The sequence below is a fragment of the Parasteatoda tepidariorum genome, chromosome X2 (genome assembly GCF_043381705.1).
Source record: "Parasteatoda tepidariorum isolate YZ-2023 chromosome X2, CAS_Ptep_4.0, whole genome shotgun sequence".
Taxonomy (NCBI): Eukaryota; Metazoa; Arthropoda; class Arachnida; order Araneae; family Theridiidae; genus Parasteatoda; species Parasteatoda tepidariorum.
In genome coordinates this window covers 19,449,089-19,467,120 of record NC_092215.1, presented here as the reverse complement: position 1 = coordinate 19,467,120, position 18,032 = coordinate 19,449,089, and the positions used below count along the sequence as shown (strand labels likewise).

General features: G+C 29.2%; 1 protein-coding gene across 5 annotated transcripts in view; it reads left to right on the top strand.

Moving 5' to 3' along the window:
- Positions 1-18,032, top strand: part of CRM (Collapsin Response Mediator Protein) — an 87,625-nt gene that overhangs the window by 25,341 nt on the left and 44,252 nt on the right. Inside the window, exon 1 of one of the 5 annotated variants that reach the window (XM_043040294.2) lies at positions 10,463-10,614. The exons of the other annotated variants lie outside the window; for them this stretch is intronic. Coding sequence (XP_042896228.1) covers positions 10,573-10,614 — 42 coding nt within the window. The 5' untranslated portion in view covers positions 10,463-10,572. Of the gene's footprint in view, positions 1-10,462; positions 10,615-18,032 lie in introns of those variants that run through there. 5 annotated transcript variants of the gene reach the window in all.

The following is an 18,032-nucleotide window of genomic DNA, read 5'->3' as shown; positions in this document are numbered from 1 at the left end:
CCTTTTCAAAAAAGTTTTTTTTTAAATTTTTAAATTAATTTTTTTAATTTATAAATTTAATGTATTATATATTCTTTAACATCTAACTTCTTTTTTCAAACATCTTTAAGGATTGCAATTTCCCGAAAGGGAGAGGGCGGCTGGTGGGAGGGACCGTGAAACCTTTAATGGTTTTTACCTGTATATGAATACAATTTTTTTACCTATTTCTTTAAACAAAAATCATAATTTTATCGAATTTTTTCAGCAAATTAATTTGTTACAAAAAATTAAGAACAAAAAAAACAAAATTTCTGAAGATTTAATTGTTTTAAAATGAACATAATTTGAAAATTCCTTTCCACATGCAAACATTGAATTTTGATTTCTCGTTTGGTTTCTTTCAACGTGCACTATTTCTATAGAAATTTGTAACATTTTCCTTCATTTTAATGTTTTATACCTTTAAATTAAAATTTAATACATTTTAAATAAATTTTTTTAATGAAATTTACGGTTACTTAATGTAATTTAAAATCGTTACTTTTTTTTGTTTCGTACTTGTTCTCTTTTCTTGTTACTTTCAAAAATCAAGACTTTTTACTATCGTTACTCTTGCTTAAAGTACTTATACTTTTACTCGTTACTTTTAAAAAGTAACTTACTCATATATGCTTAACACATTTATTAAAATAACTGTTACTCTTAAACTGTTTCTTAACAGATTTAATAGAACATCGGAAAAAAGGATCTTATTTTTGAGTTCAAGTGCAACTTCCTCATCACTCAAAATGCTAAAAATAAAAGTGCTTAAAGTGGAATCTTTCGTTTTTTATTTACCTATTTCTATTAGTGTTCCAAAATAAATAAAGGGTTTTTCTTTTCTTTCTTTTAACAAATTTTCGCTGCTAAATTAAAACATTTTGAAATCGATAGCTTTATAATTATTAAACTGGGAATCTGATATTCTCATTTCGTTTAAATTTAAATTGACTTAATTGTAATAATTTAATTGTTTCAATTTAAATGATTTAGTGATTATCAAATATTTATTTCATTTTTAAATCTTAAGTATTCTATTCAAACCATGAAGACTACAATCTAGAACACAAAAGTCCAATTATTAAATCAGAAATTATTATGTTGTTCGTTGATTTTTAATATTTCCTTGTAGGTAGACTTTTTTCTGTTGACATGATTAAGAACATTATTAGTTGTTAACTTTTAATGAGTAGTAGTTTTTTGCTCAAATAAAAGATAAATAGTAATTAACTCTTATTAATTAGTTGTAATTGTTAGATTTGATTATTAATGGTAGAAATTAACTCAAATGAATAGAAAACAAAATGATGAATAATTTTCTAATTATTAATAATTTAAAATTATTAACTATCTAGAGCAATTGTTTAAGGGTAATTTATTTTTTTATCCATAGATCGAATTGTTGTATGCATTATTTCTAAGTTGGCAGTTTTCAAATTCCTTAATTACTTTAATTTGAGCCACGATGGCTCAGGGGACAGAGCATTCGCCTTCCAATGAGGTGAACCGGGTTCGATCCCGGCGATGACTGATCGATACGAATTCCGCATCCGGCTTGCACCGACCACAGTGCTGACGTGAAATATCCTCAGTGGTAGACAGATCATAGGCTAGAGTCCCCTTGCCGTCAGGCCAACCGTGGGAGGTTCTCGCGGTCTTCCTCTCCATGTAACGCAAATGCGGATTAGTTCCATCAGTAAGTCCTCCACGAAGGCAAATTTCTCCCAATACTTGATCCAGTAGTTCCCTTGTCTTCTGGATTGGGTTCAAAATTACAAGGCTATGGAGTTGAACATTAGTAGTCGTAGAACCAAAAATTGGCTCGGCTGTTAAACGACGGTTATAAAATATAATAAAATAAAATAACTTTAAGTTGAGCCGTGGTTGCTCAGGGGATAGTGTGTTCGCCTCCCAATGAGAGGACTCAGGTTCTAATTCCAGTGGTAGCTGGTTGATACGAAATCTCCTGGCTCGCATAGACCGCAGTACTAACCTAAAATATCCTCAGTGGTTGACGGATCATGGGTTAGAATCTCCCATTGCCGTCGGGTTAACCGTGGGAGGCTTCTGTGATTTTTTCCCTCTCCATATGAAACAAATACTGATTAGTCCTATCAAAAGGTCATCCATGAAGCCTAGTTTCTCCCAATGCTTGATCCAAGAGATTCCTTGTCTTCTGGACTGGGTTCAAAATAACAAACCTACGGAGTTGAACATTAGTAGTCGGAAACTCTGAATTGGATTGACTGTTTAACTGTTATCAAATGAAATTACCACAAGGAATAGAAGTTAATGAAACTGCCCTTCAATTTCGGTGATTTTTATTTCAAATTTTTACTGTCTATTCTTTCTTCTCTTTCAATTCAATACCTTAAGTATTCAGCTCAAATCATGAAGATTGCAATCTAGTACTTCAAAATCCATAGATTAGAAAAGTAATTCATTTGTTCGTAGATTTTAATGTTTTCTTGTGGATTACGGTTTTTTGTGATATTGTTACATTATGTAATTAGTAATGACTTTATTTAATGAGTATCAGTTTTTAATTTTAAGATTAATAATTGTTATTAACTCTAATTAATGATTTGTAAATACTTGTTTTAAGTAATAATAGTATTTATTAACTCTAAACACTCAACTGTTCTATCTTTAATTGCTCGACTTCACGCGTAGGTCATAATAAATTATCACAACTGTTACTGTAAATGACCAAAATTGGTGGTTGTTGACTTGCAACGGTGAATATTAACAATCACATAGTCGCTTTGGTAAATGTCCGAAATATATACTAGATCTAGTTAAGTGCCACTGTCTCGTATGCATTTGCCCGGTATGCCCTACATCAATGTTTTTAAAAGCCAATTGCCACTGCCCAGTATGCATTTAATCAGTACTCCAAACACTGATGTTTCTCCAAATCTATCATCAGCAAATGTTAAAATATCGAATAAATATAGTAATATCAACGAATAAATTAGTATCAGATCGGATACTACAAATATTTCGGACATTCACCAGTGAAAGTCGACATTCTCTTGATTTCTATCATTCACGATAACACTACTACTCAAAATGCTATATCTTATACAATTAATTATAAATAAATAAATTTTAGATCTTCTTCCAAACTTTTTCCGATGGATTCGGATTTCTCACAATTATAAAATTCCTTTATCCAAAGATAGTCCCATGTAAAATGTAAGTTTTAGTAATTATTTATTATTTTATTTAATGATGGTCGATAAGTTTTTGAATAGTAAAGTATACAGTTTCATTTTAAGGGATGTAATTTTAGATGGCAAAATACAAAATTTGAGCGAAATCTCAGTTCCTCATCAGACAGTTCCTAAGAAATCGAATTTAAAAAATATGACTTTTTCAAAATCTCTTGATTTTTCAGGAACTATTTAACCGATTTTGCTCAAATTTTGTATTTTGCCATTTAAAATTTCAATCTTTAAAATTATGTAAAAATTGTATATTTAACAATTCAAAATTATTTGACTGTTATTAAATAAAATAATAAAAAATAATAGATATTTACTAAAAGCTATATTTTGCATGGGATTATCTTAGGATAAACGTGTTTAATATTTGTGCGCAAATTTTTTTCAATTCGTTTGAAAAATTCGCGAGATACCGCGAAATACGTAAAAAGTAAAATTAACATTAAGGGGTCCAAAATTTAGACCGTTCGAAAAATTCGCGAGATACCGCGAAATACGTAAAAAGTAAAATTAACATAAAGGGGTCCATAATTTAGACCGTTCGAAAAATTCGCGAGATACCGCGAAATACGTAAAAAGTAAAATTAACATGAAGGGGTCCAAAATTTAGACCGTTCGAAAAATTCGCGAGATATCGCGAAATACGTAAAAAGTAAAATTAACATTAAGGGGTCCAAAATTTAGACCGTTCGAAAAATTCGCGAGATACGTGAAAAGTAAAATTAACATTAAGGGGTCCAAAATTTAGACCGTTCTCCTGAACAAACTATAGTGACTATATTTCCCAGATTAAAGCTACTCCCTATATTTTGAGGGTTAGAAATCCGAACCCGTTAGAAAAAAAGGAATGTTTATTCAGAGAAAGTACGTTTTCGTTTCTGATTTCGTTACTTAAAATAACGTCTGCGGTAAATAATTAGCATATTTCAAGTCACCCCCTCGAGCCTTTAAGATTGAGTTCTAAAACGTGAAGATCTAATCATTAAATCAAAAATTATTCAGGGTGGTCCGTTTTTTATTTTGCGCTCTGTAAAAACTTAAATCTAAAAGCAATGCTACGGACTAAAAGTTTATTACCTTAGAATTGATTTTTTTGTCAGTTATTTTAATATCTGTGGTTTTTCCCATTTCGTGAGATGATTCATTTGAGGTGCGTGAGTAGATAACAAAATAAATTAAGAAAATAAGCCTTTTTGACCAAATCAATATTTTGAGTCATTTTCAAAACCCAAAAGAGTATCTGTTTCATTTGAATTTGAATAGTGTTCACATTTGTTAAAAAAAGTTCTTGAATTGTATTTATCAATTTGACGCCGGTTTTTTATGAAGCATATTTAAAAATATGTTTCATAAAAAATCGGAAAAATATCGGAATATAAGGAAAAATCTGAAAAAAATTAAACATATTTAAAAATATGTTTCATAAAAAATCGGAAAATATGGAAAAATATCGGAATATACCGAAAAATCGGAAAAATATGAAACATATTTAAAAATATGTTTCATAAAAAATCGGAAAAATATCGGAATATACGGAAAAATCGGAAAAATATGACACATATTTGAAAATATGTTTTATAAAAAATCGGGAAAAAGTATTAAAATACTTTTTTCATTATTTTTTATTAATTTAGTTCAAAATAAGTGAAAAATATTATATTTAGCATTTTAATAATTTACGATTATAAAATACATCATGAAACACCTATGTCTTTTTCTGCGTTAAAGGTAAAAGTTTCCAAACACGGCTCACAGCCAAAGAATAATTTTTCAAATTTGCACTTATTTACTGTTATTTATTTCTAAAACAACAGTTAGTCAATATCAAAATGTCTTTAATTTACAAAACCAATTGTAGATAAATTTTAAATCTACATGAAAAAAAGAAAAACATTTATCAAACTACTTTTTTGAATTTTATATTTTAGCAAAAATACAATTCCAAAAATCTAGCAGCGGTTTTTTTTTCTGCTGTGGAACCCTAAATGATCGACCTTCTTTTGGCGGAACCCCGATAATTAAGGAATAAATTTCATTAGCAATTGCGGAGAACTGTGGTGGCTCTGGGGATAGAGCGTTCGCCTTCCAGTGAGGTGTACCGGGTTCGAATCCCAGCCATGGCGGGTCGATATGAATTGCGCACCGGGATCTCACCGACTACAGTGCTGACGTAAATTATCCTCAGTGGTAGAGGGATCATAGATTAGAGTTCCCTTACCATCAGGCTAACTGTGGGAGGTTTTCGTGATTTTCCTCTTCCTGTAACGCAATTGCGGGTTAGTTCCATCAAAAAAGTCCTCCACGAAGGCAAATTTCTTCCACTACTTGATCCACGAGTTCCCTTGTCTTCTAAATTGGGTTCAAAATTACAAGGCTACGGAGTTGAGCATTAGTAGCCGTAAACGGAAAATTCGATCGGCTGTTCAACGACGGTTATAAAAATGATGAAAATAGAGGAAAGGTAAAATTTTCAGAAGTATTAAGTATAGTGGAATAGAGAAATATTAGGTTATTTTGTGATAAGATTGTTGGATTAAAAATTATTTCAGAATTCTATTTTTTTTTATCTATTTAAACTGTACGTTAATTAATAACGTTCATTTTGGTTTTATTAACCAAAATTATGTTTTTTTAACCAAAAATGTCATTACCTCACAGTACTGTAACTTTACCAGAATTTTTTTCTCCCTTTAGATTTTCATTATGGACTTTTTAATACTTACAATCGAAGTAAAATTCAAATGTTTCGAACATGTTCGAACAACTTAAAATAGGTATAATATTCACAAAAATCAAAATATCATGCTAATTATTTATATTATAATTCCATAATTAATATCGTCATACTCTTTTTACGCGGAATAAACAGGTTTAAAAAAAATTTCATTCGATAAAAATCGTGATATAACCTTTCAAAAAAATCTTTTTTTCGATAAAAGTGCTTTTAAAATTTGCCAAAATTTATTCAAGAGACGCACTGATGAAGATGCATTTTATGTATGTGCATGTTCAATCATGTATACAAATATTTAAACTTAAAAAAAAAATTTTTAAATAATCAGCTTAAAAAATGATCATCGATGTTTTACTCACTATCTTAAACCTCTGATTTTCTAAACGTAGCTTTGCAAGAGGTATTAGCTTTCCCATATAGTTAAGAAAAACTGTGTGTGCATTATTTTAACCTTATCTGTATGCATAATACATTTAAATAATAAAGATAAATATAAAGAACTTGATGAATTAATATGTGATCAATAGAGATCAAAGAAAAAGAGTTACTAAAGGTTACATTTGCTAGCAGTAAAAATATATCATGCACAAACAAATAGAAAGATCAATGGATAAATTGCAATAACAATAGAACAATGAAATGTGATATCAGTGAAAATGCTTTCAAACTAATAAATATCTTAAATTAAATATAACATGTTTCAAGGATTGACCTTTTGAAAAAACATGTTAGCTAATTTGGGAAAGGGAAAGAAATTAATATCATTGTTTGCAGAACAACGTGAACTTTAAACGTCAATGAAGGCAAAATTTTGAAGCAAAAATAGTCCCAGGATATTGTTACTGAATTATTTCACTTTAATTAAAACAAAGATGCAAAAATGAATACAAATATGTTTTCAAACTTATAAACTTCGTAACTGGAATCTAAGTTAAATATAACTAAAAAACACTTATTGACAATGGAAAAAGTTACTCGATATTGCTACTGAACTTATTTTAATCTGCTAGGTAGAAGAGGAATACGCGAAAAAGTTACAAATAAGTTTCAAAACTAATAAATATCATAAATGAAATATAAATTAAGTATAACATGTTGCAAAGATGGACCTTTCAAGAAAATCTGAGTGAGAGTTTTCTTTTTAAAGAAAAGATCGAAACATTAGTAACATTATAACAAAACAACATGATCTTTTAGTCATGTCAGTGTAGGTTGGAACTGATAATTAAAAAACTTGCACGATGTGTGTATTAAACTCATACTGTTAGAAATTTCACGGAAAAATTAGTTTAACAAGTTTATTTGTTATTTTATCATATTCCACCAAAGCAGTCAAATAACCGTAAAAAGATGGAATTCAAACTGTTTACGGTGAGAAAAAAAATTTTATTGACTGTTTTTTATCTAATACAATTAAATAACCATCATTTTATCAACGTCAGCAAGGCTCAGAGATAAAGTGAATTGAGCTCACATTCTTCGAAAGCTGGAAGCTAAGCCATGTGATAAGGATTGCGAATTCACATTTTTTCCCACCATCAGATGCTTAACATAACAGCGGATGCCAAATAATCTTATTGTTATAAGTGTGTGGTGGGCAACTTACGAAGCCACTTAGTTCCTTGTTTCTGGGTTCATACTTTAGCCAAGAAGGCTTATCTATCAATCCCATGGCCGACTGATCAGGGGTTTAAATTCCAGGGATGACACCACGGTATTTTTTATTCCTTACACATGAGGATTTTCAATGTCCTGTACTCATTTGGTGACCCAGGACTTTTGAAAAACGAAACTTTCTTTCGCGCATGAATGGCTGTACCTCAGTGCTTCTTTTGCACAAAAAGTCTAGTATTTTTCATTTCTCTCGATAAATGGAGCCACTAGATAAACAAATTAAGCTCCCTTCCACGATTCACTTGACAAAACACAACTCAACCACAACCTAACTACAATGTCCATTGCCTAACGAGAAGTCTAACGTGACCCAAATCCAATATTCAGTTAAATTTCCTTTTTGCGATTTTAAATCATGCTAGTTGCAAACAATTACGAAACCGTTTAATTTTGAATTCACGTTTTTCTCCTTATTATTATTACCTAAAATTTTTTCACCTTTACGGGTGTTACCAAACCCGTAAAGATAAAGAAATGTTCCTAACCATAAACTTGATTGTTGAATGGATGGAAAACTGCTGCCGGTTGTTTTACCTTAATGTTTTCTTGAACTTTCTAACAGTGCAGAGAGCAAACAAAGGTGCGATAAATAATTTAAATAAGTTTTCAAACTATTAAATAAATTAAGTCAAAGCTAAATCAAATATAGCGTGCTCCCAAGATTGACCTTTTGAGAAAATCTGTTCGCGAAATTAATGAAGGGGGAGAAATTAGCACCATTTTGTTGCACTGTAACATGAACTTACAGAGGTCAATAAAGGTATTATACGATATTGCTGCCAAATATATTTTACTCTGAACTCTCAGGTAGTAAGCGAAAATGCGAAAAAAATAATACAAATACATTATTAAGTGAATAAGTATAATAAGTCGAACCTAAATTAAATGAAACATGTTTCCAAGATTGACCCTAAGATGAAATTCCTGTGTAAAACCAAATAAAAGAAAGAAATTAGCACTATTTAGTACAGAGAGCTTACTCGAACTTTCAGAGGTCAATGCAGGTAAAGAACTGTCAATTATCAAAAGAAGATGCTGAAAGAAAATCCGGCAAGTGTTTAAACTACTAAACATCAAAAGTCAAAGATAAATTAAACATAGCATGTTCACAAAATTGAGCTTTTTTGACTTTTTCACGAAAATCTATGCATGAAAAAAAGGAAAAGAAAGAAATTAGCATCGTTTGTTGCAGAGCAGCATGGACTTTAAAAGGCCGATGAATGCAAAATTTGGTGATAAAAAAAATTTTACGATTCTTCTACCACATTTATTTTTACTCTGATCGATCAGGTAGCAAACAAAGATGAAAAATAAATACAAATAAGTTTTAAAACTAATAAACATAATAGGTCAAACCTAAATGCAATGTATTTTGTTTCCAAAATTGACCTTAAAGAGAAAATCTCTGTGGGTAACCAAGAAAAGGGAAGTAACCAAGAAAAAGGAAGTAGCTAAGAAAAAGGAAGTGACCAAGAAAAGTAGGTAACCCCAGAGGTTAATGCTAATAAAATTTGTTTATAAAAAAGTTGTGCAATTTTGTTGCTAAATTCATTTTATAAACTAATAAACACAATTCGGAAATAGATTAAAAGCAGCACGTTCCCAAGATTAACTTTTAGCGAAATCGCTGTGCAAAACTAAAAATTAAAAAAAAAAAATAAAAAGGGAAGAAATTTGCATCATTTGTTGCAGAGCATTTGTTGTGAACTTTCAAAGGTCATGGAAGGAAAAAAAAATTTATAAAAAAAGTTGCACAATTTTGCTGCTGAATTCATCTTACAAACTTATAAACACAAGTCGAAACTAAATTAAAAGCAGCATGTTCCCAAGATTAACTTTTAGCAAAATCGTTGTATGAAACCAAGAAAAGGGAAGAAATTAGCATCATTTGTTGCAAAGCAACATGAACTTTCGGAGGTCAAGGAAAGTGAAATTTATTTATAAAAAAGTTGCTTAATGTTGCTGCTAAATTTATTTTACTGCTAAATTTATTTTACTGCTAAATTTATTTTACTGCTAAATTTATTTTACAAACTAGTAATCATAAATAAAAACTAAATTAAATGCAACATATTCCCAAGATAGACATTTAACGTAATCGCTGTGTGAAATCAAGAAAAGGGAAGAAATTAACATCATTTATTACAAAGCAACATGAACTTTCAGAGGTCAAAACAGGTAAAATTTGTTAATAAAAAAAGTTATACAATGTTGCTGCGAAATTTATATTACTCTAATCTATCAAGTAGCAAACAATGATGCAAAAAATCCTTAGATTACTACATATATAACATTATTTCCTCCACCTTGATTGAAATGATAAAATTCTTTTCTTCTATGCATTAAATCAAACATATCATTTGGAAGAAACTCTTCCGCTTTTGGTTCAACCTTTTCCGCTACATTTACCTCAGATATGCTGTTTTCGGAGCTTCCCAAACTTATTTTGAATTATGAATTTTCCCTAAAGTTACACTTTACCGAGCAGAATCAACCGAACTACCCATCTGTATCAGAAAACTCCCAGTTGAACACTTTCTTGCACTTCTCACACATGGGAAGGCATAATTTCGTTTTGTATATCTTGAGAGAAAAAAGAAAAAGGCCGCTAGTACCTGTTAGTGTCAATCGTAATGCAGTCAGCCGAGCGAATCCAAAAACGGGAAAAGAAAAAAAAAGAAAAGTGCTCATCTTCATGCGTTTCATTCATAACACAGTCCATCACAGATTATCATCAAGTAAAGAACAATAACAATGAACTTTATAGTCGATCGTCAACGAGTATTTGAGTACATCGTAACATAGCATTGTTTTTCACTGAAGGAATCTATTCAAGAATATAAAGTAGAATTTGTTGCTTTGTGTGAAAATTTTACTCAAAGATTTTGTTGCTAAAACCATAAAATTTTGGTTGATATGAGAGAAAATATGCATAGGAATAACGGAAATAAGATTGAGGTAAGTTAATACGATTTTAAGTTTTATTGCTGTTTTGATTTTAAGTTAAGGACCAGAAAAAAAACATTTCACTGCTTAAAGTAAATTAACTTTACTACTACTTTAAGAATAAACATTTTACTACTTAAGGAATTAGAATTTAGTAAAAATAGAATTTAGTAATTAGTAGAAAATTAGAAACAAAACTTGTTGCTTGATGTGAAAAATTTACTATATTTGGCAAAGGTTTTGTTATTAAAACTATACATTTTGGTTGATGAGAGAAAATATGCATAGGAAAAGCAGAAATAAAATTGAGGTAAGCTTGCACGATTTTTAGTTTTATTATTGTTTTGATTTTATATTAGGGACTAGAAAAAATAACATTTTACTACATGAAGTAGAAAAATTGTATTTAGTAATTAGTTGTAAATTTAAAGTAGAATTTGTTGCTTTTTGTAAAGAATTTACTGAATCCTGCAAAGACTTTGTTGCTAAAACCGTACATTTTTGGTTTATATGATAGAAAATATGCATAGGAATAACAGAAATAAGATTGAGGTAAGTTAATACGATCTTAAGTTTTATTGTTACTTTGATCTTATGTTAAGAACTGGAAAGAAGAAAAACATTATACTACTTAAAGTAAATTTATTTTACTTCTACTTTAAGAATAAAATTTTACTGCTTAAAGAATTAGAATTTAGTAATTAGTAGGAAATTAGAAACAAAACTTGTTGCTTGATGTGAAAAATTTACTATATTTGGCAAAGATTTTGTTACTAAAACTATATATTTTGGTTGATGAGAGAAAATATGCATAGGAAAAACAGAAATAAGATTGAGGTAAGCTTATACGATTTTTAGTTTTATTATTGTTTTGATTTCATGTAAAGGACTAGAAAAATAACATTTTACTACATAAAGAAGAAAATTTGAATTTAGTAATTAGTTGTAAATTAAAAGTAGATTTGTTGCTTTTTGTAAAACATTTACTCATTCTGGCAAATATTTTGTTGATAAAACCATAAATTTTTGGTTGATTTGAGAGAAAATATGCATAGGAATAACAGAAATAAGATTTAGGTAAGTTAATAAGTTTCATTGTTGTTTTGATTTTATGTAAAGGACTAGAAGAAAAACACATTTTGCTACTTAAAGTCAATTAATTTTACTACTACTTTAAGAATAAACATTTACTATAAACATTTTACTACCTAAAGAATTATAATTTAGTAATTAGTAAAATTAGAATTTAGTAAAAATATAATTTAGTAATTAGTAAAATTAGAATTTAGTAAAAGTATAATTTAGTAATTAGTGGGAAATAAGAAATAAAACTTGTTCCTTCATGTGAAAATATTTGTCAAAGATTTTGTTACTGAAACAATACATTTTGGTTGAGGAGAGAAGATATGCATAGGAATAACAGAAATAAGATTGAGGAAAGCTTATACGATTTTTAGTTTTATTGTTGTCTTGATTTTATGTTAGAGAGTAGAAAAATAATATTTTACTACATAAAGTAGAAAAATTGAATTAAGTAATTAGTTGAAAATTAATAGTAGAATTTGTTTCTTTTTGTAAAAAATTTACTCGATTTCGCAAATTATTTTGTTATTAAAAACGTAATTTTCGGTTTATATGAGAGAAAATATGCTTAGGAATAACGGAAGTAAAATTGAGGTAAGTTATACAGTTTTACGTTTTATTATTGTTTTAATTTAATGTTAGGGACTAGAAAAATAAAATTTTACTACTGAAAGTGAATTCGAATTTAGTGATTAACAGGAAATTAGAAGTAGAATTTATTGCTTTGTGGGAAAAATTTACAACATTTCGCAAAGTTTTTGTTACTAAAACCATAATTTTTGGTTGATATGAGAGAAAATATGTCTATGAATAACGGAAATAAAATTGTGGTAAGTTATAAAATTTTACATTTTATTATTGCTTTGATTTAATGTTAGCGACTAAAAAAATAAAAATTTTCTACGGCTACTAAATGTAAAATAAAGAGATAGTTTTTATTATTACTTATCAAGTCTAACGAGCAATTATTTTACACCATTCATTATATTATTCGACATAAATGGAAGAAAATATGCATATTGATGCATTTTTTATTTTTATTGCTCCTATAAGAAATAATAGGAATAAAATTTAACTAAAACTATGCAAAATAAGGTTTGGTTATAATTTTTTGTTGGTGTTTTTGTTTTGATTATCATGGTGATAAAGTTCTGAGAAAATGATACATTATTGTTACTAATAAGTACATAATATAAAGTTACAATTATTATGAATGAAAATTTTTGTCTCCAAAAATTTCTATTTTCGATTGATACGAAAAAAATAAGCACGCAGAAATAATTTTCCATGCCAGTTCGTTTTGTTATATTTAGTGGAGCATCGTTTATACGACGCCGAAGGGACCACCGAAAAACGTCGTATAAACGATAACGTCGTATAATCGATTTTTACTTCTAAAACTGAAACTAACTCTGTTTTCAGCTAATTTTAATGTTTAACGTGCTGATTTACATAAATTTCTAAATTAGACAAAGCAAAACAAACAAATAACCAAAGGAGAAAAATTGCAGTGAGCCATTTGAATGTATGTTACCTTCAATTATATTTTCTTGCTATTATTCTCTACAATGCTTTGAATAGCGAGTTGAAGTTACTGCTTTCTATGATGCAATTTTAAATTTCTAATCACGGCCAAATCTAATGGCTGAAGCGCACTTGTGCAATTTGCAGGAAAAAAGAGAGCTTTTACATTTTCCAAAATAATTAGTATCGATGGGTGCGCTGGACATGGGTCGATGATAGCAAAATTTTCGTTTTTTCCTCTTCATAACATTGTCTAGTTTTTTCAGTCATCTAGTAAAAATTACGGTCGTCATCCAAGCATTCTTGTTGACACCCTTTTCTGTATCATTCATGTTGGCAAATTCCGCCCTTTTTTAAAATACACAAGAAAAAAAAAAAAATTAGATAAAGAACAAAATCTAAAAATCGACGTATAACCGATTCTGTGCGTCGTATAAACGATATATTTTTACATTAAAAAGAATAGGAATGATTTGGGAAAACACTAAAACGTCGTATAAATGTAAACGTCGTATAAGTGATCGTCGTATAAACGATGCTCCACTATTTAGTTTGCTTTCGGTAGCTTTATGCAACAGGCTACATTGTTGAAGATTCGAGAGTATGTTGAATTAATAATATCTTTCAATTTTGCTGCAACTTATAATATGGCGCTAAATTAAACCATATTATCTTACGTCTTTTAACTTAATTTTTCCATATTGTGTTTCAAATTAAAATGGAAACGTGGCTTAATTTACCATCTTTATTGAGGTTGAAGCAAATTCACACCGATTTTTTTGTTCAAGGTATACTGAAAAAATTAGGGTAAAAAAGACTGACACTCACACTCTGAGTGCAGCATCCATATAATTGCCTTAAAATCTATATGTCCCTTAAAATCCCTTAAAATCTATTCCTAGTATAAAATCAATTTTTACCTTATAACTTATTTTTTATCAAAAAATTTTACACGCAATTTTTACAGTAATATTTATTTAATTACAGTGGTGATTTTACAGTAAATATTACTGTATATAAAAATGTTGGTATATCAGATTTTTTTGACCCGTAAAATTTTACGGTAAAAATGGATTTTTACTGGAATTTTCATCCGGAATTATTTTTACAGTAGCGATATGGTTCAAGGTTAAACTGATTTTTCTGAATGTATAGAAAAAGAAGAGTTTATTGTCCCTTATAAATGTAAAATTTAAGAACTTATTATGATTTTATAGTAAGTCAGACGCGTAAAGGTTTTGTTCTAAAAGTCAGTATGCATATATGACCAAACTAATGGAAAATATCCTTAGAAATGGAAGAAAAGCTGTTTTAAGTATTTTTTTGATTTCATATTTCTTAAGAGATTTATCATTATTTTTTATTTAATTTTTATTTTAGAGATACGTTTGCATAGATATATTCAAATACATAGTGGTTATACTTAATTTTATAAACGGCGTTGAACATAAGACCCAGTTTTGAGTTAACTACTATCAATGTACAACGCTATAGCCTTATAATTTCTTACCCAACCCAAATGACAACGGAACTCCTGGATCAAGCATTGAGATAAACTAACCGTCGTGGATGATTTCTTGATGGAACTAGCCTGCATTTGAGTTGCATGGATAGGAAAACCACGAAATCTACCCATGGTTAACCCTACGGAAAGGTGATTCGAACCCATGATCCATCTACCACTGAGAATAGTTTATTTAAGCTCTGTGGTCGGTGCGAGAAGGGTGCGGATTTTGTATCCATCGACCTTCGCTGGATTTTGAACTAACGTCATCTCAGTGGGAGGCGAACGCTCTATTCCCTGAACCACCGAGGTTTATACATAGTGGTTTTTTATTTTTTATTTTATAACCACCGTTGAACAGTAGACCCAATTTTAAGTTTATGATTACCAATGTTCATCTTCGTAACCTTATAATTTTGAACCCAATCCAGAAGACAAGGGAACTCCTGGATCTAGTATTGGGAGAAGTTTCCCTTCGTGGAGGACTTTTTGATAGAATTAACCCGCTTTTGCATAACACAAAGAAGAAAACTTTGAAAACCACCCAAGGTTAGCCTGGTGGTAAGAGGACTCTAACCCATGATTCGTCTACCACTGAGGATATTTTACGTCAGCACTGCTGTCAGTGCGAGCCGGGTGCGGAATTCGTATCGACCAGTCATTGCTAAGATTCAAACCTGACCACCTCATCGGGTGGCGAGCCCTCGCGAACCCGGGTAATAAAAATGATGGAGCACATAAATTTTAAACATTCAGAAATGTCTGCTGCAAAAATGGTAGACTTTGGCATGTTGTCAATAATTAAAAATATTTTCTTTTTACATTCATTAATTAAAATTTTAAGGAATTTTGTCATAATCAGACTTAAATTATTAAACTTTTAATTATTTCTATTTATTCTATTTATTTATTCTATTTTTTCGCACCCACCACAGTGTTAACATAAAATATCACTAGTGGTAAAAGAATTATGGATTGCTAATCCCATACTTTTGAGCTAATCGTGGGAGGATTTAGTAGTTTTGCCTGCTTAAATAACACAAATGCGGATTAGGCAGACTCATGTAGTTCTCAACGGTGACGAGTTTGTTTGAATGCTTGATGCAATAGCTCTCAGGGTTGGATTTAAAAGTATATTACTACGGAATTGAATATTCATAGCAATAAATCCGATATGAATCAGTTTTTTAAGCACAGTTATAAATAAAATTAAGCCTAACAGTTTTTATTCGTGGTTCACTTATGATTTTGTGAACCATGAAAAGATGAGACTAAGTAATTGTTTTTTTTTTCCCTTTAGTGATTGAGATATTACAGTTTTAAAAATATCTTATGATCTCAAGTTTTTTTTAATGTTCATATTCTTTTTACGCAGAGCTTAAACTCGAATTAAAAATTGGGAAAACTAATTTAATTTGTTATTATAATAATAAGAAACTATTTTTTTTAATCAAATTTAGATAACATGTAGTTAGTACACGTCTTTATTTAATATATGAATCCAGTCAGATTCATTATCGGATACTTTGTTGGAATTCTCATTCTAAAATTGTTTGCTAAAATTGTCAAGTTTTTTTTTAAAAAATTTCATATTCTTTTCACGCAGAGCTTAAACTCGAATTAAAAATTGGGAAAACTAGCTTAATTTGTTATTATATTAATAAGAAACTATTCTTAAATCAAATTTAAAAAACATGTAGTTAGTACACGTCTTTATTTAATATATAAATGTAGTCAGATTCATTATCAGATACTTTGTTGGAATTTTCATTCTAAAATTGTTTGCTAAAATTGTCAAGTTTTTTTTTAAAAAAATTTCATGTTCTTTTCACGCAGAGCTTAAACTCGAATTAAAAATTGGGAAAACTAGTTTAATTTGTTATTATATTAATAAGAAACTATTTTTAAATCAAATTTAGAAAACATGTAGTTAATACACGTCTTTATTTAATATATGAATCCAGTCAGATTCATTATCAGATACTTTGTTAGAATTTTCATTCTAAAATTGTTTGCTAAAATTGTCAAGTTTTTTTTTAAAAAATTTCATATTCTTTTCACGCAGAGCTTAAACTCGAATTAAAAATTGGGAAAACTAGCTTAATTTGTTATTATATTAATAAGAAACTATTCTTAAATCAAATTTAAAAAACATGTAGTTAGTACACGTCTTTATTTAATATATAAATGTAGTCAGATTCATTATCAGATACTTTGTTGGAATTTTCATTCTAAAATTACGTTAAAATAACCGGAATCAGTATGTCCATTCGATTAACCATAAAGTTTACGATTAGGAACATTTCTTTACCTTTACGGTTTTGAAATCTTTTACAACTAGTGTGGTTTCAAAGTCAGAAAAATGAAATTTAACTGGACATTGAAGTTAAGTTGTAGTTGAATTTTGTATTGTCAAATGAACCGAACATGTCCCCATATAGCATGACCCCAACTATATCATCTCATCAACTATAGCATGTGCTCAACTATAGCTAGGCAGTTTCATAAAGGTGGACCTAACTGAGGCGGATAAAATTCTGGTCGTTTAACCGTAATAGGTGAGAACAATCAATTAACTATTTATCTTACTGTTAACAGTTTGAATGCCATAGTTTTTTTCTCCCGGTTATTTAACTGTTTTGGTTGAAAATGGTAAAATAACAATTAAAAATTTGTCATTTAACCTTATTTTCTAAGACCATTAATTTAACCCTTTTTTCTAATAATGTATATTTTTTTTTAAATAAGCTAACGCTTCTTCACAAGTTGATTATATCACGAAGCTTGTTTATCGCTCTTATTTATTTGTTTTTATCATTAAGACAATAGTTTATTAGCAAATTTGTAAAACGTTTTTAAACTAAATTTCCGTATTTTCTAAATTTCCGTTTCTTGATAACCAGCCCTAAAAATATATGTTTAAAATCCTTGTTAAAAATATATCCATAAATTATGCACATTATGGGTCTAAAAATCAATTTTTAAGCAATGAAGAAACGAAACCCTTATCAAAGTTTATCGATTTATCCGCGAGAAAGACTAAGTTAAAGTATCAAAACCTATTTAATTGCCGAGTGGAGGAAAAGGTGACTACGCTGAACAACTTCAAGTTTCATCAGACAATCGAATTAACTTTGATTTTTTTTAATTCCACTTTTCTCAATAGTGGTTTGTCTGATATTGATAACATTTTCTTTTCTTTTACTTAAATATCATGTTCTGACTCCTAATGTGCATAATTTTTAAACTATTTTTTTTAAATTTCCAAAATTATATATTATGGTTGTTGATTACGATTTACCCTTTATATATATATATA